Source organism: Elephas maximus, chromosome 8 (genome assembly GCF_024166365.1).
Source record: "Elephas maximus indicus isolate mEleMax1 chromosome 8, mEleMax1 primary haplotype, whole genome shotgun sequence".
In the NCBI taxonomy this organism is placed as follows: domain Eukaryota; kingdom Metazoa; phylum Chordata; class Mammalia; order Proboscidea; family Elephantidae; genus Elephas; species Elephas maximus.
In genome coordinates this window covers 58,210,475-58,238,082 of record NC_064826.1, presented here as the reverse complement: position 1 = coordinate 58,238,082, position 27,608 = coordinate 58,210,475, and the positions used below count along the sequence as shown (strand labels likewise).

The 27,608-nt window shown below is 37.0% G+C and overlaps 1 protein-coding gene across 11 annotated transcripts in view; it reads right to left on the bottom strand.

Moving 5' to 3' along the window:
• Nucleotides 1-825: 825 nt before the first annotated feature.
• Nucleotides 826-27,608, bottom strand: part of ADAM22 (ADAM metallopeptidase domain 22) — a 237,415-nt gene continuing 210,632 nt past the window's right edge. For 3 of the 11 annotated variants that reach the window (XM_049893630.1, XM_049893629.1, XM_049893631.1), the window contains 5 exons: nt 21,029-21,129; nt 20,451-20,517; nt 18,098-18,208; nt 9,887-10,010; nt 826-6,666 (listed from right to left, as the gene is read on the bottom strand). In XM_049893630.1, coding sequence (XP_049749587.1) covers nt 6,646-6,666; nt 9,887-10,010; nt 18,098-18,208; nt 20,451-20,517; nt 21,029-21,129 — 424 coding nt within the window. In that variant the 3' untranslated portion in view covers nt 826-6,645. Of the gene's footprint in view, nt 6,667-9,886; nt 10,011-15,856; nt 15,944-18,097; nt 18,209-20,450; nt 20,518-21,028; nt 21,130-23,451; nt 23,647-27,608 lie in introns of all 11 variants that reach the window. The other 8 variants (XM_049893634.1, XM_049893635.1, XM_049893633.1 and 5 more) reach the window with 4 other exon arrangements.

Sequence of the window (27,608 nt, the reverse complement as noted above, 5' to 3'; positions counted from 1 at the left end):
TGCTATTTTTGAGCTAGACTCTGCTTTTGTTTGAGAATGTTTGTTACTATTTCAGTGTTCATCTTAATGCCTAATACGTAAATACAAATACAGGAAATTGAGGTATATATAATCACCCTTTTTTTGAATCTCAAATTCACAAACTCCTTGCCAGTGACATCCTGTTTTCCTCACATTACAACAGTACCGTAACTGTTTATAACTACTTTTTTTCCTCTGCAGACTGTGTGCTGAAGCAAGGACATTGCAAATGCCAGGGTAATGACTGGTGGGTAAAATGGTGATTGCAAGAAGATAAAAAGGCCAGGGTTGAAGAATGTTTTAGGCGTGAGCTCATGAACATAACCTGAACCCATCAAAGGCCTAATGATTTGGAGTCCAGCACAAGGGAGTGTATTAAATAGGCATAGTATTAAATATGAGGAAAGGCAGGTGGGAAATAGAGAAAGGATCTGCCACCCAGCTGAAGAAACTGCCCAACAAATTGAGTACACCCGGCTTACTAGAAGACTGTTGCATTTCTCATATGCGGATGGTCTCTTCTGGGGCAGTGTGGAACGGAAAAGGAGGAAATAAACCTCTAAGAATACCTCCACAAAGTGTCTGAAAGAGAAACAGTGGCAGGAAAACAAACAAAAAAGATCAGACTCATGCATCAAAATAACATAAATCTTTTATTGAAAGTCACTTTACTGATGTTACAACAAGGGTAACATAGAAAACCGTGGTATCTTATTAGCTTCAGAAGCGAATACTAATAAAATTGTGCCAGAAACTTGAACCTCAAGTTACAGTGGCCTTTTTTTAAAAAAAAAAAAAGCAGTATTTTGTTTACCTACAATGTAAGAACAGTTGTATAACTGGAACAACTATAAAACAAATCACACTTGCTCAGGAAAGCAGTTGGTGTTTGCCAGAACCAGGTAATTTTTAAAATAAAGATCCTGAAGAGCAGAGTAGCAGAGAGACCGTAATGTTACCACGATGTGAATCTTTAGTACAGACACGTGATAGTGAAACTGTGCCGCTACTAGCACTTCCCCATGGGGTGGCTTCCACTGTCTGTAGATGGGACATCGCCCCTCAGAGATGACAGATGTGGAAAAGTACTAGCACACACATCTACACTGACTAACAGACTGTAATGTTTAGGTAGAACACCTTTTGGGGATGCTAGTTTTGAGGGGACTGTCTTCATCCAGCAAGTTAAAAAAAAGTATATACTTAATCATTGTGAATAAACCTTTTTGTTAAGTACTTTTGTAGTTACTGTAAAAAAAAGTTTTTTTTTCCTTACTAAACAGGTATTGGGTCATTTTTACCCGTTAAAAAAACTGGCTGTAGAATCGCAGTTTGATTTTGTGCTGGATTTAAAAGAAGTGGGGTTTCTTAATCAGGCAGTGATACACATGGGTAATTTAGCAGGAACTCTTGTACTATTACTGAATAAATGTATTCATATCAGCACGTTCTGTATTGTGTTATGTGGTATAACTTAGCACCGCTATCCTTAAAGATTTGGGGCTATTTGCATTATTTTTTTTAGAGGTTAACCCTTAAACACTCATGCACAGTCTAAAGCCTCTTAAGAGGCTAAGGCCTAAGGTAAAAGTAGATTTTATATATATTTTTAACATAAGAAGAAAATACTCTTCATAAATTCTTTGAAAACTTTATTACTTTGTGCAATATCTTTAAAAGTACACTTAGTCTCATTGTATGCCTTTTTGTAAAAAAAAAAAAAGACGCAAGTGTGAGTACGCATGGGCGCACACAGTTTTGCCTTAGTTTTGACTTCAAGGGTACCTAGAAAGATGAAATGAAGCCCCTGACTAAAACCCTTCCAGCCTTAAGGCTCCTCCCAGTGGGATATGGGTTCTTGGAAAAAAAGTAACAGGGACACACCTGTCATGGACTGGACCATGAAGTTTTTGTAAAAAGCTAACACGAGGTGGCTGAAACCCTGGTGGCATTGCGGTCAACAGCTACGGCTGCTAACCAAAAGCTCAGCAGTTAGAATCCACCAGGCGCTCCTTGGAAACCCTATGGGGCCGTTCTACTCTGTCCTGTAAGGTCGCTATGCATCGGAATCAACTGAATGGCAATGAGTTTTCAACGGGTTAAACACTAGGTGAGACTGCAAAGCACGAGTCTCAGACACCCAGCCCCTCTCCCCGCTGCCACCCCAGTGGCCATCTTGTGCTCTCCCTGCTTACCTGGCTTCTGAGCTCTTCATGTGGATCTCCATTCTGCCCCTATGCCAAGATAAATGCCCTACCACCTCCCAAGGCTCCCTGTTTCTTCAACCTCACATACATGGCACAGGAACAGGCTGGGCGCCTCACAATGCAAAAAATGGAGGATGCTGTTTTATGAAAGTCCTTTGCTTTCCAGACCGGGAGGAAACTTAGTGCATCCCAAATCAGAGTAGTCTTACCCATTCAGAAACTGTCTCAGGGAAAAATAAAAGTTTGCGCCCCAAATGAAGCCTTACCCCATAGAAATGTTTGCCTTTTATGTATCTAGTAGAGTGAAAATGAGAAATTCATCTTTATTTCATGCTTGAAAAAGTATCTGAGTGACAATTTCAGGGGAAAGCATAGGAGTAGAAGAAAAAAACGTAATTAAGAGCATAAAAGTTGACATTACGCTATAAACGGGAGTCCGAGCCTTTCATGGGAAATTCATGCCAACTTATCAAATGGTGAGATATTTAAAATATGCTGCCTATATGAGGTGTCAGGCAGTGACTGCAGTTGTCTTGCCTCTCTTTATTCCTGTCAGTTGGGGGCCTGGCTCTCCCCTGCCCATATACTCTGCAAGCTACCCAGTATCTTCCCAATACATTCTCTTAAAGTTTATGTAAAGTAAAATACTCTTTTATTTTGGTAAGAATTTATTATCGTGGAATAACACAAGGAAATATTTTAAACACTAAGCATATAAAGTTAAAATAGAACTATATAACAATAGAAAATGAATGAGCAAAATGAATGAAACTGAAACACTGAAAGAAGTGAATAGAAATACCATTATTTCCTCTGGTCAAAAGGTAAAAGTAAATAATTTAAAAAAAGGTAAACTAGCCACAAGAGATCTGGGACAATGGATGTGCTTAAATTATGCAAGTCTGCAAGGAAGTCATCAAAAAAGAATGAGATATGTAAGCCTGTTATGAAGTTAAGCATAAACAGTCCTTCTCTGGAACTGCACAGAATATCTAATTTTATCTTTTCAGCAACTTCTTCAATCTTACATTCAGAAACTGTGCTGGAGTGACAATAGCGCAAACACAATTTTAAACACTTTTTCAAGCAAGGGAAAAAATTTTTAAAAAATGGTATTGTCAATAAACCAATTTCGAACTGAATATTTTAGCATTTTAACCCTACATTTGCTTTATTAACATTTTTTAAAGCAGCAGTTCTAAGGATAGGTCATTCCTTGAAGCACTGAGTGTCTTTAAAAATATAGCAACTACAGCAAATTGAAAGCACTCCCTATGCTGTACTGTGTGATAAGCACTGATTTATTCCTTCCCAGACCTGGGGGTCACTGCAGCTGGCACACTCCAGAGGACGCTACTTCCTCTCTAAAGACAGTGTCTCTGTGCAAAAACCAGTCAGTCCTCCAATCAGTTCCTTGAGGCCTCCCTGTCACCCCACACCTACCTGCTGATGCTCTTAGTGGAAGGACTGGCGATGTTCCTTTAAGTCAGGATTTACTGCATGCTAATTAATGACTATAGATAACTGGAACATCTTAGGCATCAGGGCTGTCAATCTATGCACAAAAATTTAGGAAGGAGGAAAAGGCATACAATGGACATAAAGGTCAAACAACTACTCTCTGTTTCCTATCACAGTTATATAATGGATCGGGGGTATAAATGTTTCTTAGTAGCATGATACAAACTGCTACTTGGCCTCAAAGTTTCTCTCCAAATTAGATATTTAAAAACAAATAATGCTGTGCTTTTATTTAGTGCCATGGGTCCACTCTCCTTGCTTTGGTGAATGAAAAGTCATAGATACTTAAATACATCTAGAGCATCAACCATGAGTACACATATAGGTATTTCTTGAGAATATCCATTAATACTCTAAACTTATCAGAGAAATCTGCAAATGGCTCTAAGAATATTTAACATGGGGGACAGAGTGGATACCCAGAACATTAAAGTTTCTAAACTTTTTAAAATCATCATCTGCACTAAAAAAAAAAAAAAAAAAACTTGGAGGATGACTATAAATTATATACCCCTGGAGCAACCAAGCCTCCCAAAAGGCACATAATAATGATTTTCACGTGAAATAATTTTCATGTAAAAATAATTAAGGTGAGGAAAAAGAGAGCCTTGAAGAGGGAGAGTAAAAAAGATTTGTTGACTACTTAGCTAGCCACTTACAGATTCTTTCAATGTAGGGCTCATGTAACTATAACTATGAAGCATAAGTAGCTTTTACATTCAAATCTATAAACTCTTTTATAGTCAAAATAAACCCTATAACATTAGCTTTTTATACACTCAATACCAGAAAACATTCAACGCACATTAAAAAGTGATCATGGTCAAAAGCCACTTTATTTGCTACATCTTTGAATCTGTCTACCCTCCTGTCCTTTGCTTGAGTCATGTGGCAACACTGCCCAATGTCTGCCCAAGCCTTAGTCTGATTGCATTTTTATTGTATTTCCAGCAATCACATCCTTTCTTGTCATAAAAAAATGATATTTATATCATATTTTTGGATGCTTACTTTTTCAAAGACTGTCAGAAGAGAGGTCTATTACAGAAGAAATAAACACACAGAGTATGAAACATTGCTTTCTAACCTGAGGCTTCAATTCAGCCATTTAAAATGATTAGTCATGGAGATGAAATGGAGTCTGTCCACAGACATTACCAGGAAAAAGCAAATTTAGAGGGTATTTCCGAAATCTTACCTGCAGATTCCATTCATCTTAAGAAAAAAAGAAAAGGAGGAAATTCAGAAGAAGTTTGCATACAGAACCTTTGATCCTATCAATTTCCAAGTTCACAAGGGTAGCCTTGCTAGGATAGCCTCCTTTTAGCCAGATGGCTGTATTATAATAGCTACCAAACTTTGGTTTTAAAGGAGTGGCTTTTAACATAGATTTCTCATTTTTCTATAGATTAAAAAGGTATAGGGTTCAAACCATCAGATTCTTTCCCCCCTCAGCTGTTTGTGTAACTTCACAGTTGCTGCACACCTGTGGCTTTAGGTTTCATTTAGCCCTTTCTGGCCTGTTGAGGCTTTCAGCCCAGATTGTAGAGCCTTCTATCATCTTGCTTCAAAGTCAGTGCTAAATGACCTGTTGGGATTCCTTAAATCCCACTGATGACAAATATCTTTAATAAACAGTGTAAAAGCTGTTTGTTTTAAACAAGTCATTCATTTCACACACAAGGGTGGCTATAAAGTTTTTTTTTAAGGAATAAAACTTCAGGCCATACAGGGTCAGGGTATTGACACGTTGGAAACTACCGATTCACCAGCAGCTGCAGTCTTCACGTGTACTTGGTGCATTTGTTTAATCTCAGCAGGACATTCTGCTTCAGGGCTCACAGCAGATGTGCTCTGGTGCTGAAAGATAACAGCTGCAGAGGCAGGCATTGTATGCCACCAGACGAAGAGTGGACAGGCTAGATCAATCATCCCCAGGGACCAGCAGCACAGGGTCTCAAGGCAGGACAGCGGCTGCACTACTGGACTCCTGGCTCCAGCAAGCTGTGGAGGCTGCAAGATTTGCTGGGCATTTTCTTCTGTTGCTCAATGAACCACTCAATAAAACTGCCTCAATTTAAAGGGATATCACATGTTTTGGACAAATGCTAATTATGGAGAGACAAATTTACAGCATTGACCCCTGTATTTACAACATCACCTGCTTACAATCTTTAAGGAACATTCGATGGATGATGATGATGCGATCTGTAATTGTCTTTAGGCATTTGGCAAAATACACTTGTGTGTAACAGCTGTTTGTTTTTTTAATTTTAAAAATGTTTATGTATGTACAATTGTCCTTGTATGCCAATATAAATATGAAAAGTAAAAAAACAAAAGTAAAAATACATGTTTAAAGTTAGATATGGGGTATTGGCCTTTCAAAGCTTAAAAGTCCTGCAGAAAAATCCTATATGCCTTAGCCCTGCATGCTAGTTGCTATTGCTGGATGTTGTTTCCTTAAATGTAGAAAACAATAAACAGAAGCTTCATGCACATAGCATTACGGTCTACAGTGAGAATGTGCTTCAGAATGTCAAGTTCTGAATACACTACAGTCCCTTAGGAAACTTGCTACATTTGGGTCATGTGAGACAGTGACAGTTCTACATATATCTGTCATGCGGATTATCCACTAACATACCAGTCCCTTTATCTGTTCCATGTTATAGTATAACATTTCAGTGGTTCTTTTCATGATTCGGTTAAATCCTAAGCAAATGACAAAAAGAAAATGATATCCAGATGTGATAATCAGCTTCCTCTCCTCCGTGGCATCTAAGGGTCTTCATGTTGTCTGAAGAGCAGACAGATTTCCAGTGATTCCGTGAGGCTGGATTTCTACAAAAGTTGAAGTAAACAGTTTCGATGTGTCACATGTAAACAGTTGATCTTAAATGGATGTCTCCCATAGCTGCACAACAGAGAAGGGCAAAAATACACATTGTGAAAACAGGAAACATATATTCTAAATCATGAAGACAAAAAACAGTGAGTTGGTTCCACCCATATATACGATTATGGATACACACTTTTGCCAAGTCTAATAAATGGATAAAATAAACTTTAATTTTTTGTTTTCTCTCTCTTTTCTCTTAACCTGTGTCTCAATCTTTTTAACAACTGCTTCCTTTTGACACACAAAAAAACCTCACATCCTTATTTAATTTACTTGAAATTTTGAATAAATTAAACATTGTGTCTAATACAAAATAAATTTGAAATATGAGAAACTACATATGTCTGTCTTTCCCCACAGAACTCTGATACACCAGCTAGTGCAATGGTTCTCAACTCCAGCTGCACATTACAATGATCTGGGGAGGTTTTAAAAAGTCTCACTGTCCAGGCAGCGCACCAAACCAAGTAAATCAAAATCTCTCGGGGCGGGACACAGGCCTCAGTGTACTTTAAAAGTTCTCCAGATGATTCCCAGGTACCGTCAAGGCTGAGAAACACTGACTTCAGGGAAATGTGATTCCAACAATACCACCATCACCCATTTAAAAATCACTGAGTGGGCTTATTACCAATGCTATCCAGTGTCCAATTCCATTCCCACCTAGAAAAGTACTCCTTCTCAGGAGTTGATGTTATCGGAGTAGAATGGTGCATTCAGGGCATGATGTCACTTCCTGAATTCTCCCACCCTTTCCTTCTCCTTGCCTCTGTCACCAGCTCTTTACACTAGCCCTGTTGAGATCCATCTTCTGTAATGTTTAGTAATTGCCTTAATGGACTGAAAGCAACTTTGGCACAATTAAATATGAATACAATTGAGTAAGTATACCAAAGAAGTAAGGTCAATTTAAAAAAAAAAAAAAAACCCAAAATGATAAAATGTGTTTCCAGGAAACATGATTTTGATTTAATTATTATAAACAAAGACAGGGTGAGACTAGTGTGACTTAGACTGTATCCAATTTCCATCTAAATTTCATTTTTACTGGACATTTGGGGCATGTCATTATGTAGCTAATGAGTTTCTGGGACAGAAAATGGAGAAAAAGCCAAATGACTAAGTGGATGTTTCCACATATATGTATATATACTTTATATATTTATACATCTTTTTCATCAAAAGATACCTCCCTACCCTACACCCTTTGGGAACCAAAGCGATCTCTCAGTGCGATCCCTTACAACGTGAGGATCATTGTGAGCACATGATACCTGTTGGTGCAGAGAATGAAAAGAATGGGTTAAACAGGGACCTGCAGGGTATCTGTGGCATCTGAACTTAAGTTTGGATTACATTATGGAGTATTAAAAAGTTTAGGCTTTGGCCTCAGGGAGCCTCAGTTTCATCATGTATGGTTATGAAGATTAAATAATACGTGGCAGCTTACAGAAAGAAGAAAGGAATAAATGAATGACATTGGGGAATCCTGAGTTATTACTCTCCAAGTAAGGAAAGAGGAACAAAGAATTCTAAGTCATCACCTGGAAAAGACCTGACTTTGGCATGTCTGTGTCACCTCTCCCCGACAGACAGGAAGATCTGCTTGGTCAATTCTTCCTGGCCCACAAAGACAGCCCAGAGACAGGGGCCCATTCTGGAGGACTCTACCACAGAGGTTCATATGGAGGTGCCAAAACAGACAGAACGAATCAGGCCTTTCACACAACTATACCAGTGGCCACAGTCTTATCAGCCATTCTGTTTAGCCTAAGGAAGGGGCTGTGGGTCAGCCATTTCTTCTAGGAAGGTGTCAATTTCACAGGATCTCATGTGAAAAGGTCTCAAACAACCTGAACCACAGTATGACAACAGCAGAGTCAGTGTCCTCAACTTGATGGAGCAAAACAGCAATGTGAACAACTTAGTGGAAAAAACAGTGAAGTGTTGTAGCTGGACAACTTCCCAGAAGGATAAGAAAGACATTAGCCTTAGATTTCATTATCACATACTCATATGATGAACAACCAGATGCCTATTACAAATCTTTTTTAAAGCCAGAAAGCTGAGTTCTGAGAATCTGAGTCATTTTCTTTTCTCTTACCATTTCCCATATTAGCATGTAAAGGTAATTTTTTACGATTAATAAAAACACCACTGATTGTTTTTAAAATCCTTTTGATAATGGTGATTTAATCAATGATTGGTATTTTCTTACTGGTTTTGGGTTGTGTGAGTTGAAATTTGAATGATACATGTTTACTTTGAACCCCATACTTTAGCTTCAGGATCAGAGACTCTGAAACATCTTTCAAAACCAAAAAGTAAAGGAACCAGGATCCATGAGCAAACAAATCTCCCCAGGCTTTTAAATTTTTTTTTTTTTTTTGCAACATTGCTTCTGAGAAGATCAACATTATTGTATAACTGACCACAGCAGAGCCTAGACATCAATAAAGGCAATTATTCTTCACTTATATCTTTCACTGAAGCCTCTAAGGGCTGGTTTGCTCCTCTGAACACTCTATCTCAAATTTCACATAATGGATGTGTTCCGGGAATGCTGTGAGACAGCATGGAACCATGATCACAATGTAAAAGAGGAGTTACTTTTTAAAGGAAACTTTAGGTGATTCGCTTTTTTTTATAAAAATAATCAGTTCCTCCATGTTTTTAAATTTGGCACTTTTCAAAATGTAAAAAGCAGCTAAATTGAGCCACATTTTACCATATTCTTCTAATATTACTGCAGGCTCCCTTTCCTAGTATTCAAATTCTATCCTCATCCCCAGGACACTGGTCTGGTTTTCTGTCACAGGCTCCCATTCCTAAAATCCTGTCAGGTGCTATTAGCCATGGGAGACATGAATAAATAATCTGGGATAGAAACAAGGCTAATTTTACTTAGTCTATCCCCTTCCAGGTGTATTTAAAAATTGGTAAGGCAAAATAAATTGTTTTTTCTATTCCAGGTTACAATATATTATCGACAATGAATAATAAAAGATATAAATAAGCAACACTTATTTGTTAATATACACCAAACATCTTTACAATATACTAAGTAATTTGCAAACAGAAATCTGAAACAAACTCCCCAAAATCCTATTTTCAAAGTTAATTTTTTAAATTCTTTTATGAAGAAAGAAAAATGGCTTTCTCTTTTAAAATACATGCTCCTAAGATATATGCTAATGACTGAGGATGTAAGCAAATGGAAGGAGCTTCCACCTACCCTGGCACTTTGTCGGTTCACTTTCTTCTCTTCATCGGGAAGCGGAGGCATTGGATAAGGGTATTTTCTGCTGGAGGCAATAGACCCCGTTGATGAAGAAGGAGACTTGGCAGGAGATAAAGTCCTGAGATGTTGAGAACATATGAGATAAATATCATTTGATTGCCTAAACTCAATTTCAAGTATTTGAAAAGTTCAAAACAAACCCTCTGAGTTCTACTTTCACAGGCTTAACTACTGGGAAGTTCCTCTGTCATTCCCAACACTGCAATGCTGTAATTTTATCTTTCTAACTTCATAATTGTAATGGATTACTTAGATGTTAGTACACAGAATCATACTTTTCAACTAAAAAGCCAACAACCAAGTTTCCTACAGAACAGATAAAAAGCTAAAATGGTAAACAAATAAAATATTCTAAGAGCTCGTAATGGTAAATTAAGTGCACAACATATGTGTATAATGACTTATTTTTACCATTTAATGTAATTTTTTAAAAAGTACAGTAATTCCAATTATATCTTAAGATCTTAAAATACAAAACAATTAATATAGTTATTAGTTGCTAAGTCGCACACCAGTTTACACAAAACTCATGCATTCAAAGGCCATTGTGTTAGTTGTGAAAACAAAGGCAGATACAGGGAACTTAATAATAAATTAGTAACATGCAAGCAGTAAAAGTGCAGAGTTTAAGCCAAACAGTCTGATGAGAACATACGACAATGGTCTGATTAGTCCCTATGGTCAGCATTTCCCCACAGGGGAGGATTCTAAGCCATACCAGGAGATCTTGGTAACTCGTGTAGGGTACGCTTGTCATGTCATAAGGTGGCTACACTTTATTGACCGGAATTTTACTAAAACTAAACAAAACAACAAAAAATACCCTTCCTGTTCTGAGAACATGGGTTCTATTTATCATGGAGACAATTCCATCTGAAAGGTCTGGATAAGCTGTTGATGTATTATGCTGTACTTGTTTGATTTCGTACATGAGTGGTAGTATCTGTGACTAAGCTGGGTACATTGGAAAAGCCCATACTTGCTGTTAACTTGCTTTTAAAGTGAAGAAAAAAACACGGCTGAGAATGAAAATAACAATTTACAACATACAAATGGAAAATAGAGGTGCTAAGTCTGCAGTAGCTATCCTATTCACAAATGTCACTGCTATACATGCCTGAACTCTTCAATTCCTGGTGCAAGGCGGTAACGACCCACATCACTGAACGGGCTACACCGCCGCACTATAACTATTTATTTCAGTAGAATGTACCTCATCTGCTGTGGGTGACTGACCCAGCCTGGGAGTGGTGGGGGTAGCACTGGTTAGGGGAAGATCTGCAGCCAGCACTGTGCCCAACAGCTTAAAGGTGTCTTTTTCTCTCCCTTTTAAATGCTTGGTCCCTATTCATATATCCTTTGCTCTGGTTCTGCTGTAGTTTCTAACTCAGTTTCCATTTTACGGACATTGAATTCAACTTAACATCTGGAAAACATTTTTCCTACAAACCATAAGATCCAAGTGAACATTCTTGCTTACTTTTAAGGATCTAGAGTGTTTCGGCTCACTTTTTATCTGTAACTCCTAACATTTCCTCTATTTTTGGTAAACTGCCAAGACAACGCCTTACTGTGAACTGCTAGAACTTAGCAGCTATTTGACTTTCATCATTTTAATTCCCACCATAGCTAAATGGATAGGAGTAACTACTAATATCAGTACTTCAAATCCTCTAAAGTAGCTAATAGGGTAATAGGGTGCCACCACATAATTTTTCTAATTCGGAAATTAAATTTTCTCCTTTAATTTTAGGAAAACATTTCAAATAGAACTATGATTTTTAGAAAATAAATTCATGTGTGTAAAGTGAGGACAAACTTTTAGGCATCTAAATGCCTTTTACTAAAATAAGGGTTTCAGATTTTTAGCCTAATCACTACTGATAAAATGTCTAAGTTCAAGAAAGCTGGTCAGGTTCACAAATAACCAAATCTTGTTTTCATTAAGGGATAATAAAAAACTAGTCTTCTTTTGAATCTGCTGCAGTGTGTGTGTAAATACGCATGAGCTGTTGCCTCATAGCCTCAGTAATGCCAGTCATTCACTCGGCCACTGGTCCAAATGACTACCCTTGAACACATACAAGGCCATTCCAGCGAGGGGTGCTGAAGATCCAGTCTTCCCTTCAAATATCTTTCCATGGCCAATGCCAATAATATGTTAAAACAGAAACAGGAGGTACTCTCCAGAGCCACAAGGAATTGCACATATACTACTTCTCGTGTTAACACACTGGTTAATTGACCCTTTGAACCCTGAGGGGAAGAGAAGCCAGGCAGGACAGTTTTAATAGGAGAAAGTGCAACAGGCCCTGGAGGTTGGGTTGTGCATGACAGCATAAAAGTGATGATCTCAGGGGTGGGGGGCAACAGAGCAGGAGTCAGAATAAGAGTAGAAAACAAGGCAGGGCAAATCAGTTTAGGGAAAATAAATACAACTTCTCAGGAAATTTAAAGGAGACATTTCTTCAGATCCTCCTCCAGGCTCTTTTCTGACCTTGGTTACTTTCCTAGTAGTTTCCATCTGATTTTCACTTAAAACCAGATGTTAACTATTATTATTACATTTCACAAACAACAATAACCATGTTGTTGTGTGTCCTCAAGTCAATTTCAACTCACAGTGACTCAATTTAACAGAGTAGAATGGCCCCATAGGGTTTCCTAGGTTGTAATCTTTATGGGAGCAGATCACCAGGTCTTTTCTCCTGCAGAGCAGTTAGTGAGTTCAAACTGCGAACCTTTTGGCTATCAGCTAAGCACTTAACCATTGCACCACCAGGGTTTCTTACAATAACCATAGTGGGTGCCATACTAGAATTACACAATGAAGGTATACCCATGTGTCAATGGATTCTGTTGTATCTTGGGGCTACATCAGACTTCCTAGGCTCACCTATTGTGGATATGCCTATGAGGCAAATTTCAGTTCAGTTTTTCCCCCACTCGACAGAGCCAGTCACACATGAGCAACAAAGATCCACCCTTTATTCAACTGGCTGTGTTCGTATGAGAATTTTATAGTAGCCTAATATAAAAGAGTTTACAAAATGTTCCAGGATAGGAATTAAGTAGTCATTATCCACACTGCTACTTTTCAGTAATTACAGTGAAACCTAAACAGAACGGGCTTTGGATTCAGATAGCCCAGGCTCTAATTCTGGTTCTGAGGCTTACTAATGTGCTACCTTGGGAAAATCATCTCACCTCTTTGTGCCTTAATTTCCACCATCCATAAAAAGGGAATATCTATACCTCATGAGAAATAAAAGTACACACTAGGCATTCAATATATGATAATTATTATTAGTTCCTTTTCAGAGACTGTATTTTCCATGAGACAATGGAAATGGACTCAAAGTGATACAGTGAGTAATCAACTGGGTAATACCCAAGAGTAAGGATGCCTTCTGAGAGCTTTGTAAAGCACTGTCACTAACATTGCACCCAGGATCTCGAGGTGGTGAAATAATGCTCTTGTCCTCACCTTACCTGTTCCTTTCTGAAGACCAGATTATATGCCGGTAACAATTTGGGCAACCACTTCATATCAGAACAGGGGAAGGGTGCACAACTGAGGGGCTCTGATCACTCAAAATCTTTTGGCATTTGCTTTGCTCTTTGCAGTGATGTGAATACTATAAGTGTTGGGCTGTCTTTTGGACCAGTCACAAAAGTGCAGTCACAAAGTCCCCATTGCATTTTGATAAGAAAGCCACAAACTCCATACCACATGTGTGATTAATAAGGTGACCTTTGCCCCTACTGGTAATTTTGGTAGGAGAAGTAATCCTGAATGACCTGGAAGTAGATGAAGCAGGTCTGAGCTTAAGCATAGGATTGGCAAAGCATAAGCCAAGAGTGGATGTACTCTGGGCCTCCCATATGAGGCCTGACCTAGATGGTAAGTAAATAAATTCCTCTCTGTTGCATTAAAATCATTGTTTTAAAAGTTCAATTATTTACCACTGCCATGGAAATAGCCAATTTCCGAGTCTTACCAGTATAGCCTTTATTATCCAAAAATAACAGTTGAATTATAACCCTCTACTGAACTTTATCCAACCTTAAAATATAAATATGGCTTTTTAAAAAATAATTCTTAATGTGACTATCCACTATAGTGTAGACACCAACATCTTCTATTAAAAGAAGAGATAAAGGAACCCTCTAAAATTGCCCTTGCAGCTTTGCACGTGCAACGGGGGGTGCTAAAGCATTTCCCCATCCAAACTGCGTTTAGTCATGCAGCTTCTGGGCAGACCTGGGTGATCTTAAGAAATTGTGAACTCCTCTCTGGGAGCCACAAAAACTACTCAGCTCACCCAGGGGAGGTGAATCAACTCTTCCGGGGTACCATTTCACAAATTATTGCTGCAAAAACATCAACTCTGTTTAGGAATATAAACCCTAGCCCGTATGATTGAGACCAAAGTTATTCTATTTTGATTCCATGACTGGAACAAATTGCAATCTGCCCACAAGCCTGAGGAAAACTGAAAGGAGACTAGGACTGCGGGTAAGCCAAGATTCCAAAGAACATTCAAAACCATCTTACCTGTCTTCCTGACGCTGGCCATCTTGGGAGCTACAGATGAGGGTGGGATGTTTGAATGTGAGTGTATGTGTATGAGGTTCATTGTGGCAAGGTGGGATAAGCAGAGGGACAGGGCAGGAGGGACAGGTGGGGTATAAAAGCAGGGTATAATTTTGTGAGCAGGCAGGCTTTATGCTTTCCTTAGGGTATATGGAAATGTTATGAATCAAATTAAAATGCAGGTAGGTCTAATCATTTTCTCAAACTATGTATGACTAAACTAAATGGTACACTGGAAGAGAAAGTCCACCTTATATGGGTGCTGAGAGTTAAATACATAAACATATTTTGATATCTGTTAAATGCTGACCCAAGTCATGGAAATAAGTAATCTGATAGCTTATTATTAAGTTATGCTCAGAAGAAGTAGTAATTGAGGCTATATTTCTTCTTTACATTAGTTATCTACAAAGTAGTCAGATATAAAGTGGACATTTACCTCTAGGAAATCACTTTGAGATTGTAAACAGTGAAAAAAATGCCATTAAGAGCTCTTGGAAAATACTCTCTAGCCTCTAATGTTACACAGAGTTGCAGCAAATTGAGTATTAGATAGATCCTAAAATGTAGGGATGATCTGCACTTTTTGTGAGTCAGGAGCATGCTTCTGATTTGCTTCCTGTTCTATTTGAAGTATTAAACAAAAACATTATCATCAGCATGAAGAATTACTTAGAAACTCCTTTAAACTCTGTACAACTCTTCTCAGCACAGCCCTTCTCTGGTAGCAAATGTCTGTACTGAGCACATAAAATCTAAACTCATCCCACACATTCTCCTGTGGTCAATATTATTTCAATGATCTTCAGGTTAGATCAATTCACTGTTTTTACCCAAAGTAAAATTCCATTACATTTCACTTAGTTTCTTTTCACGTTTTTCCTTGTGTTTTCGTATGCACTATGCACTCTTAGGTGGTAAGAAAAATGCATTATGAAGCCACTAGATTCTAGAAATTAAATTGTTCAGGTTAATAGTGCTTCTTCATTAGTGGAAAGTATGTTTCATGCCCACAGAACACTACACAGCATCAAATAAAGAGACAGCTACTAAAAAGCTCAAGATGGTGGTAGGGACATGCACTATATGGCAACCCTTTCAAATGGCTTCATTTGAAACATTCAGAAAAGGACTAGACTTGCTCATGAAGCCAAAAACAGAGATCAATAGGCAGCAAATAAACAAGAACCCTTTTCCAGCTACAGGAACTTGTATTGGGAGATACAAGATAGAGATCCAGTCACACTACAGTTTTTCTATGTGCTGGGAGATTTTTTAAAAAGATATAAAATTAATTCATAAAATACCTAAAGTATGGTCCTTCAGTGTTTTTATTCACATCTTCTACCCACTTAGCTACATTATAGTCTCTTTTGAACCATGGGTTTAAATACCTGCAGAAAGCAATGGAAGGAACAAAGAAAGCAGAACAAGATAGAAAATCTGAAAATACACAGCATAAGCTTAGCAAGGATGTCTTCACCCTCCAAATGCAAGTGACTATGGCAAATAAACCAGGATGGATGTTGGATGACTATGAGGCAATCTGTACAATGACATGAGAATAATCTCAGCTACAACAAGGCTCAAGGCATTCCAGAATGTATTCAACATTTCAAGGAAAGCCTTTTCCAGTGGCTTCCCAAGGTGAATCAGAAGCTCCCTTTCAATCATAGCACTGTCAGCAGTCCCATTCACCCACCTCCAAAGTGGCTTTTTCCAGGCCATCTCTCATTTGGCTTCTTGGTTTTCAAATAATAATGGTGCTTTTTGAGAATATTCAGGTAGCTGCAATTCCAACCTGGTGTTTGGGCATGTAACTCCCCAAGAACAATAAAAAGGAGCAAAGATCTCTCTCCAATATGAAAGGAAGGATGTTAATATAGCCTCTGTCTCACTCCCTAGAGCAGACCCCAAGCTGGAGTTAATAAGAAAGCACTCTCCAGTCCACTCTGTGAAGAGCAGAAAGGGACCCGCTCTTCTGATCCTGGAGCCCAGCACACATCGAGTGTGGTCCAAATAGGCCTCCATGATCTTGAAGCTGGGTTAAGGCATTTTGTGGCAGCTGCAATGTTCCTTCTTCCTCTTTGTGCACTCCAGACTAAGGCATTCATGCTTCCATTAGGAAATGGCTCTCAGAAGTTGCCTTCCAAGTGTCTGAACATGACTGACTGCCAGAGGATAAGAATGACCTGATTAACACCTCCTTGCTGGATCTGGCAGAGTCTAGATCAGAATTACTGTACAAAGGAAAATGTCAGAGGTAGTAAAATTTGAGGTACAAGTTTGTTTCTTTTCAGAGAGTTTCCCCTTTGAATTTTACTCTGGGAACAAAGCAAAACCACATCCCCTTAGAATTTGCCCTTGTAAAATAATATAGATTCAATATTGGAAGAATTTGGAGGTTTTACTGCATTTTCTCATTTTTAAAGGGTCTTCTAGAGATACTACAGAAAATGAAGATTTAAGCTCTATAAAATTTTAAGTTGTTTGGAAAAAATGAGAAAAATGTAAAATACACTATTTTTGGTTAGAGTTTGCTTCTTTCCTCCATATTTAGCGTTTAAGGTGTTTGCAAATACATTTAAATCAAGACTACATTTCCATAGTTCTATACATACATAAAAACCAGATTTTTTTCATAGTCCTTTCTCTCACTATTAGCTATAACTAATGTCCCCCACAGAATAACATCATGAATTTCCCTCCTAAGAGAAGGGTTTTATTGCTTTTTATGTTTATAAGACCATTTTTGCTAAAACAATGTCTCCTGACTCAGGACCAATTCACACTTGTTTTTCCTTCAGCCACTATCATTGCCAACTTGTGCTTTTCAAGGAGATAGTCAATTAAAACTTGCATAATGATTTCCACTGAGACTCTGAACCAAAAGGAAAAGTCAAAAAGCAAGCCACAGATGAAGGCTGGTGAATGCTCTGGCCTGGGGAAAACCGTAGAAAAGCCCATGCAGCTGTAGTCTGGTGATACATAGCCACACAGCAAACTGAGTCACCTACAAGTAGACAGCCACTTCCAGGAGACATTTGTTCCTTTCACTGATAATCTTACGAGCCCAGAGGACTGGTGCATGGCTGTTACAGGAAACCCACACCACATGGCTTGATTTGCATTTGACGGAGCTTTGCCTGTTTCAGGGAGCATTTCAGAAAGCTGTGATCCATGAGAGCTCGCAAATGTTTGCTCCTTCTGGGGATCTGCCCGTGAAAGTATATTCACAGAGGGCTTTCTAACATCTCTAGGTGGCTGGAGTGATGGAGCGTATCAAATTGCTCTAAACCTGCCTGTGTGGCTTGACTTGGCTTGTAGCGCAACATGCAAAAAAAATGGGTTAGACGGGGTAGGAGAGCCCTTTGTGTTCTCCAGGATGGAAAGGCGGAGGAAGAATAGCTGGTGCTGGCTGGACCAGGAGCACCTCCGAGCAAACATGGGGCTCAGTCAGAGATCAAATGACCCTGTTCTCAGCCAAGGAAGGGACTTGGAAGGAGATTAAGTGGCAGCCCAGAATGAAGGGGCAGGTGGAGACTGACCTGTGATCCAGACTCCCTGTCTGGGGGCTGTCAGAGCCCCCTGGGCTTATGCCTTGGGATGGGACTGTCTGGGCGAGGGAGTGCCCAGGCTCAGGTGCTTGGGGCTCCCTCCTGTAAAAACACAATATATAATAGAAAGTCTGAGCCAAAAAATTTTTTTTACATTATGTACAACAGTGAGGAAGATGCAAAAGCTTTTGAGTGGAAAAACAATACAGTACACAAAGGACACTTTATTTTGTTAATTAGCAGAGCATGCATTTACGTTGCATGTTTTAATTCATGGCCCTGTTTTTCATCATCCTTTGGGATGATGAGATACTAAAGGGAAGGCTGAAATAATGGACTTGATAATACCACTTAATCTAAAAAATAAAAAAGTTATGTTTGTGGTCATTCTGCTCCTCTTACAGTCACACAAATGATATTGTTATATCAGAAATAAAACAAATGGGATTATTTAACTATGGAAAGTATGAAAAAAAAGTCAACGTAATTCTTGATAAACTGTGTATTAGGAATCCTTATAAGATATAGAGAGAGACAGTTCCCATAAATCAGAGTATGTGAGAATAGTGGTCAGCTTCACAAACTTGGCTCCATTTAATACACAGGTCATGTAACCCAAATCTAAAAAATCCGAACAATCTGAGGGAGTCCTTAATGCTTCTCTCTCACAAAAATGTTTCCATTTGACATCTTATTAAATATAATAACTTGATTATCTCACAAGAAAGATTTTACAAGGGCTATCTGTGGTATCAGATTTTTTTTTTTTTTTGCTATCGTAATTTTTAATCACATGATATGAGTAGCGATTTTAAACACAAAGACAATAAGTGATCACTCTAGGAAATATTATATGAATCTTGCCAAACACAAAGACTTCTTTGGGTCCTAAACTTATAGCTTTAACATAATATTGAATCTTTTGTTTGTTTCTATTTTTTTCACTTAGTTTTCAAAGCCTTGTTATAGGAAATACAGTTAGGAAACTAAATAGCACGCAAAGGAAGTTCTAAAGAACATTTTGCAGTTTTATCTGTACTCTTGTGAGCAACTGAAATCAGCTAAGGAGCTCTTACCAAGTGACCTCATGCAAAACAAACCAAAAAAACATTCCAAGAAGAGTTTATCAATAATGAGACCTAAAGCATCCAAGCGCTTTGGGAATGTGTAAGATAAACTCTAATAGATTAGTTATTTATGATGGAGTTTTGTGATACCATTCTGGACCATGCAATTGTATCACTAAACATTGTCTACTGTTTCTAAGGTAAGTATCCTCTAGTAAACTTTGACAAGCCACTTACAAGACAATACCATTCAGCTGGAAGGTCCAAATTTCAGGGCAATGTTATTATTCCTGGACTGAAAAAGGCAGAGTATATGATGGAAGAGCTAACATAAGTTTCTGACAAGCAGTTAACAAATACCAGCTACTGGGATTTTTAAAACATTAAGGCATGAAGAAGCAACAGACGTCCTGGGAATAATAACTACCACTGCACTGAGAAATAATTCAATTTGTTTTAGATGGGTCAAAAAGTACAGGTAATTAAATCAGGTGGCAAGGTCAGTCCAGAAGGATACTAAGGGTATGTTTTATTCCATGAAGACAGGTAACGGTTTGATGAAGCTTTGTTATGCTCGTACTTTCTTAAGTGCAGAAACAAACAAAAAAGTGCATGGTGATTACTTCACTGCAAACTACTTTAAATGTAACTTCTGACCCCCACCCCCCTAAAAACATGTAGCTAACATTGAAAAAGGATCATGTTGCATTTAGTAACAATGACTCAGTTAAGTTTAGGTAAATGCCCTTTTAAATGTTCTCAGAAGGAAAATTGAAAAGGGAAACTTGTTTCATTAGTCTGAGAGAATGGTTAGATTGCAGCCATGAAGACCTCCGAGCAGTGGTTTCAGACCATGAGCAGTATCATGCTCTAGTACAGAATTTTCCCTGATGCTTCCAGGCTGTGTGAGTATTGAGGAGAGGAAGGGTGACCCTTCTGAAATGGTTGGACGCCAGGTGATGAAAAGAAAGGGATGTTATCAAAATTCCCTTCAAATACAGAACCAAGACACCACAATGGCAGGTTACTGGAGGACAAAGCCTGCAGCAAGGGTGAAACCCCTGCTATCAGTGAATATTGGTATGGGTACAGTTGCGGAGATGCCTATGTAAAAGAGAAAAGTCATGGTTAATTTTAAAAGGGCAAAAAGGAATTGAAAAGACAAAACTAAAACCAGAGGCTTGGTTTATGGTTCTTTGGCTATCTGGATAATCAGCTTTTGACACTGATTGCACAGGACCTTGGAGTTCCTTTTACCATTAGAGGTTCAGACTTACTCAGTTGAATTAGACCGAGGTCTAAATCTTTTGCCTCTGATTTTCTTTCTGTTGCCTCCCAGGTTACCTGAAAAAGATGGTTTATAGCGAGATAGGCACATAAATAAACAATTGCCCTAATTACATAAGATTTCAAGTGCATATAATTCACAACTTTAAAAAAAAAAAAATTGTCACTGAGTTGCTTCCAATTTATAGCAACCCCATAGGACACAGCAGAACTGTCCCATAGGGTTTCCAAGGAGCTGCTGGTGGATTCGAACTGCCGACCCTTTGGTTAGCAGTCAAATGCTTAATCACTGCACCACCAGGGCTCCAATTCACAACTAGCATCACCTGAAAATATGGGGGTTTGTAGCCCTGTATAGCCTTCTCAATTTGTCTAGTGTACTGATGTTACTGAATCATCATTTCCCATCCAAGAAAAAAGAACTGGACCTTCATACTAAGTATCCTTCTCTCTGTTGGGAGAAAAGCTAAAGAGCTTACAGAAAAAACAACAAAGTGTTTACAACCAGGGATCACAGACGCAGAACTTGGGTTACATGGATAAGTGGATTCTGAATGCTGCCTTATACCTTGCCAAGAGTTACTTCGAGGTCGCCCATTTTCACAGATGTCTGAAATATGCTTTGTGTCTGGAATTCTTTCACTCCAAGAATGAGAGAGTCCATTTGACCTGAAATTAAAAATATTTATAAGCTGTTCAAAAGTGTATTTGAATTAATATTTTGAAATCAGTAAGCAAAACTTCTAAGTATTACTGTGTGTTGAATTTAAAAAAAAATCTGAAATGAGAGAATGAAGAGAACATGAAAGTCTTCATGAAGAAGGCAGAGTTACATGACATTCAATTTAAGAAAAGTCAAATACAATGGAACCCCATTACAATAGATTGTAATTAAAAAGAATCAGGTTATACTGCAGCCAATTGACATTCCCCAGAACAGGGCAACCACATACAGCAAATTCTCTACACATTTCGGTTATAAAACCCCAGCAGCAGACTTATAATGGGGTCCCACCATAGATGTTTCTTAATTGTAAAGCAATGGTTTCCATTCAAATATTATGAGAACATGGACTTCTAAGAGATTTCATTGAGATTTGCTCAACTACACCTGGTTAACCTTTATGAAAGTAGTATTTAGGTTTTCTTAAGCAATAAAGTTATTTTCTGAAAATTGGCATTTTCTCTATAAATATGGTCCGAAAAACTGTAATACACGTTGGTTAACTGTCCAATAGCTAAATTGTATCAGATAGTTATCATGGAAGTGTCTCTCACAAAGCCCATGTACCATTAATCCTTTCTACTATTTGTATCCACCATCTTTAAACGAAGTCTACAAGAAGCAAAATTTATACACCTACCTTGTACCAAATAAGAAAAATATTTTGACAAACTACATATACAATTTTTAGCTGCTTAAAAATCATAACCCACTGAAATTTGGCTCAAATCTGGGAATTATTCAAATGACATTTTAAGCTATTTTTGAGGTACTTTAGAAAACAGCACTCCAATTAGAAAACAGCACTATACAGTACTTAAAATCTTTACCATATTATCACTCTGGTTAATTACTAAAAATGTCTTTTTAAAAAGAATCTTCTACTGATGAATGAAAATAAATGGAACTCAGAACAATTATTACATGATTAATTCCCTAGGTTGGGGCTTTTTCAAATATGGCTTGCTAATTATAGAATGACTCATATTTTGTACAAAAGGATACCCATTGATTGTTCCACTTATTTACTGTTATTTAATTTATAATATTTGACCAAGAAAAAATATATATATTGAGAAATTTAAGTAGTTCCTTAGCTTTCTTATTCGCTTAGCCAAAAAAAAAAAAAAATTTTTCTTAAAGGCCCCAATTATTTAAAAGCATAAATTTTTGTCTTCTATAGAGCTGTACTCCTTGTACAAAACTAGTGTTTCTATATTAAGCTATGTTATTCAAGTGAAAAGAATCCTTCATGTTTACCATAGTTCTTTTTAAAATAGTGTTCCCAGATCTCACAGGTTTTCTCCCAGAAAAATTCCTTAAATTTTCATTTCTGGGTAATGTTTATAAAGAGTGAGGTCTATTGTGAATTTTTACAGATGATTCATTCTATGCAGAATTCCAGAAGAGAGAACATTTCCTCTCAAACAGAAATTTCCCCTTCAGTCTACAAAGTAACTAACATGATGAATGTAATCCATGGGGCTACCAAATATTTCTTCTTATTCATCCCACCCCTATAAAAAAAATAGCCAACCTTAAAAGAAACTCTTCCACAGGAATATTTTAGCTTCCTTCAGTGTCAGTATAGGTCTCATTTTCTATCACGTTCCTACTATTTATTTCTTCTATCAGTTTATGTTATTAAGTAATTATAAATAAAACATGCAGAATTTTAAACGGTCTTATATACCTTAAGATCCTAGAGCAAGAATACAGCATCAAAGTTTAAGACATATAAATTATATTAACCCCATCTGTGCTAAAATACTTAGGCAGATATTAAACATACTTAATTTGGCAACCAAGCTATAAGTTATGAAGGCTAGAAATAATTATCCCAGGAATAAAAGGCAAGATGGTAATATTCAAATATACGATTCACAGAGATCTGTTTCACAGCGAGCTTCGCTTTGCTATATTCAAAATTAAAAAATACTCAACACAGCATTTATATTACCAATTAATTTTAATAACTGCTTTTACTGAAGCATGACAGTAACCTTTTTCTTTGACTACCAAACATGACATAAAGCTCACCATTTAAAATATTATTAAGTACTGTTTTCTTAAGCCATTACAAGATTAAGACTGAAACACCTGGGGTTTGTATACAGATTTAGGGTTGCTGCATTTTTTGTTTGGATTTTGTGGCCTGATTTGCAAAACAAGTGGTTCTGAGCATATGGCATTTTGAAGTACCAGTAATCAAAGAACAAAGGATACTATTAGTTAACATTCAAGAAAGAAGGAAGAAGTAATCAAACCTGCTGCAAAATAATGAAATGTTCTGACTAATGGAATAATGTGTGATGGAACAGGTAGAAATCTGAAAATGCGACAGAAAAGCAGACCTCTTCTTAGAACTAGACGCTGAGTTTGTGCTGACTCCAGGAGCAATGTCGCTATAAAAAGAGTCGCCATCTCCAGGCTTTTTTACATAATCTCCCTGGGGTAATTGTCTAAGGCACAATAAACATTTCAGAGTCAGAAAACAAGACACAGACACGAACACAGACATATACAAATATTATATCAGGAAAAAAAGAAGTAGGGGTAATGATCTACATGAATCCAATCTATAACAACACGTAAGATTATTAATCCATGTGACAAGTCATTCTACTGCAGAGGTCAGAAATGCAATCACAGAAGTCCTTACAGTTTGGATGAATACAGCCTTATTTTGGGAGAAAAACATGGAAAGATGAGTCTTTTTGCTGTAACTTCATTACACTTGGAGATGTTCACTGCAGTTTTATCTTTTTTTTTTTTTTTTTAATAAATTTAGTGCTGAAGGAGAATTGCTGGGAGAGACAGCTCTTGCCCAGATAAAGCACAGTTTCTCCATCCCCCACCCCCACCCTCACTGGTGAATCATGATTTGTAAGAATTACATAAAGTAAGTAACTTTGATTTGATTTTAAAAGACTTGATTAATTTCTAAGCTATGTTCTATAATTTAATCCAATTAAGTCCTTATTAGAGTTCTGTGTTCAATTTGGGCTTTCCTTGTTCATTTAACAGGAATATGAACAAACTGAAATAGATTCAAAGGTGAATCAAAAAGGACATTCTGTAACTGGACAGCAGACTATGTGAGGGAAGGTAATTTACCAAGAGCAGGGAAGTGTTGAAAAGATAACCGAATTCTTGTTGAAATTATAGAAGGATGTTTATAGGCAGTTGGTAGGTGACCTCAGCTCTCTATCTCACTGTAATTAAGAGTGCAACAAGGGAACATCCATGTAATCTGCAGGATTACACAGGGTGACCCACTCAACCCTCCTCCCTTATTAGCCAAAGTAAAGGTCCCTAAGAGCCAACTGCATACAAAACTTGATTTAGTTCCATTCAGTGCTATTGTTGGAGGTACCACAAACAAGTCCAGAACTAATTTTAAACAAAGCTATACTTAAACAGGTATCCAATGAAGGCACAGATTCTTTAACTCCTTTTCCATTTGTTTTTTCTGTAGTTACTACGCTAATCTTGGTTATTTGCCAATATTAAATTCTACCCAAAAATGCCATTTTGAGATATTTCCTTGGTTATACTTATTCCCATATTGTCGTAAATGTTTAAAATCCTTGGTCATTCCTTCTTTTGAATGATTGAATACTCCTCATATTACTTCAATGCTATATAGTCACGCATCTCTATAATTCTGAAAAAGGTTTTTCAACTGATAAAAAGCACATATTCAAATTTGTTTGAATAAATTTACTCCTCTCTCTTTCAACTTAAGTAGACTTTCTCACTAGATTTGTATGTAAGACTAATACAACCATAATTCTTTTATATATTTTCCTTCAAAATAATTTTTAATTCTTTAAGTGGCTTCAGTTCATTATGGTTATCCTATGATCATTACATATTACGAAACACGAGTTTTAAAGGAAAAATAATACACCCCCCATATTTAAGTGTTAATAAAACAGGAAGAATGATATATCTTCCTATGTAAGAGATCATTAATCTCTGGAATCATATTTTGTTTTACCTTGTATCAACAAAATATTCCCTCAATGCTTGAAAAGTGCTCTTAAAATCATAGTTCTGTATGTTGCCTCACAGATGAAACTTCCCTTTAGTATCATATTAATATTTACAAAAGAGTATCAGAGAATGTCCCATCAATATTGGCTTTCTAACAATAATCTTTATGGTTATCAGTCACTATTATTTTTAATGATAATCTTTATAAGGTGATGACATGTGCCTCACCAAATTCAAATTAATAAATAAGTGCTTTGAACTATATTTGACCTTTCCATTACTCTATCCCCCAGATTACCCTCTCTTTACGTGGCTCTGACATTTAGGCATTTACCCAAAGGCTCCCTAAGCTGACACTGCTGGTGTAAGTGGGCTGCTTCTCACAATGGATGGGGCCCAGTTTGTTCTTTTGTTAACTAGGCACTTTTAACCACCCCTTCACTGTGACTTTTCTCCAGTCCACGGTCAGTTTTACACAGTATACAAACATCCTAAATGCTAAACATTATCAACTGTGGACTTCAGTCAAAGGGTTGGAAGGAAGTTTTAGTTTAATGTACTTCTGGGGCACAGCCAAGTTTTTATCATCTTTGGAAGATGAATTTCTTATCTATCTCAATTGTGAAGTCTCTAAAACATAGAAACTACATCTCTGCATTCTTATAATTTCAAAAGGACTGCATGTAACCTTCTTCAGGGTACATGCACGAAAGTGTTAATGATAGAGGCTATGAATTTTGTTTAAGATCTCTGAATAATAATATTTTAAACTCTTCACTGTCCAAAAATTTATCCTTTTTTCAATATTAATCTATTATATACCATCACAAACTTATTTCTTCTTGTTTGACCTTTAGTGAAGATAGAGAATACTGGGTTCCCATCATCAATAGAATTAACATTTCGTCATTGATTATAAATAATAAATGCAAAATGCAAACTTATACCTAAATAGCCCAATTAACATTTTAATATCTAATTAATTTTTCCAGTCCTTTATTATAATTATGGCTTTGTTTGCAAATTTTCAGTGTTCTACTTGTTTTATAGAATTTTGGAACCCCTCAAGTGACTACCATGCTGGGGGGTTTAATCACTGCCAAGTTTTATAATGGGAGAACTATGTCATAATTCCCACGTTACATGTAGATATTTTAGAAATGTGCATAAATTTTTTTGTAAATAATGACAAAAAGAAAAAAAAAGCTACTGTTCATTTTACTTAACTAAGTTCTTTTTCCTCAAAAAAAAAAAAAGGGTCTCTTCATACATTAATTGCAGGTTATTTCCACGTCCCCTCCCCCATATAACTTTGATTTAGTACTTCATTTTGTGTTTTGAATGGATATATACCATTTAATAATGTTCTTTTTAAGGCAGTTCCTATTCTCTAAGGCAAAGACCAACCCCTATAACCTAATGACTCAAGAGGAGCTGATTCATGCGAACTGTCATTATTATTTCTCCCCAGTCTATAATACCCATGCTTAGTGCTTAATTGTTCTTACTCTACTTCAGAAGACACCATCAGGCCAACTCTTAACGTGTTCATAATTATAAATCATATAGTTGTTGCCATTCTAAATTTAAAAAGGAACATTTCTTGGATTATTCCAAAAGTCTTTAGGCAAATAGCTGAACTTGTTACGAGGGAAGTCTGACCATTCCTCAAAGCATCCACTGAACTATAATATTTAAAGAACCATCTGTATACTCAAAATGAGAATACAATGAAAAATAAAACATTTAACCAAGTCTAAAACTTAATGCTGAAGGAGTCTCTTATGCTTGTTTGATATCTGGGTTGTCTCTTAATGGAAATGTTACTTTACTGCTTAAAAGAATATTGTATAGTGTGTACCAAACCACCCTAACAGATGGGCGAATATCACTGAAATAATATAAAAACAAACTAAGAAAGGTCTGAGAAAAGGTGGGAGGTTCACATGGAAAATGCAAAGTGGCTACAACAGGTGAGAGAGAAAAGAAATGGGCAGAAGAAGGGTTTCTGCTTAAAGTAAAAGCATGGATCAGAAAGATGTGATCTAATTGCACTATTTCTTGATAATCATAATGATATGTTCATTTTACACAAAAAAGAGAATAAGATTTCAACTGAAAATGGATGTTTTATATATCCAAGTTCAATTAATGTTTCTTATTCTATTGCTATTTGCAAAACTGTCTGAAAACTAAAACTCAAACTTATGATTCCTTTTACAAAGTATACTGCTGTTAAGTTCTAAAGCAATTATGCTATAACAAAACAAAATCAAATTGAAAAAACTGCAGAGGTCTTCTTTACTAAAAACTATAAGGAAAAAGGTAACTGATCATCCTTCTAACTACATAATGTCTAAGGCTTTTTCCTGGCCCCTTCATTCCATGGTTCTATCCTTTACATGGAGACTCTGGTAAATTTAAA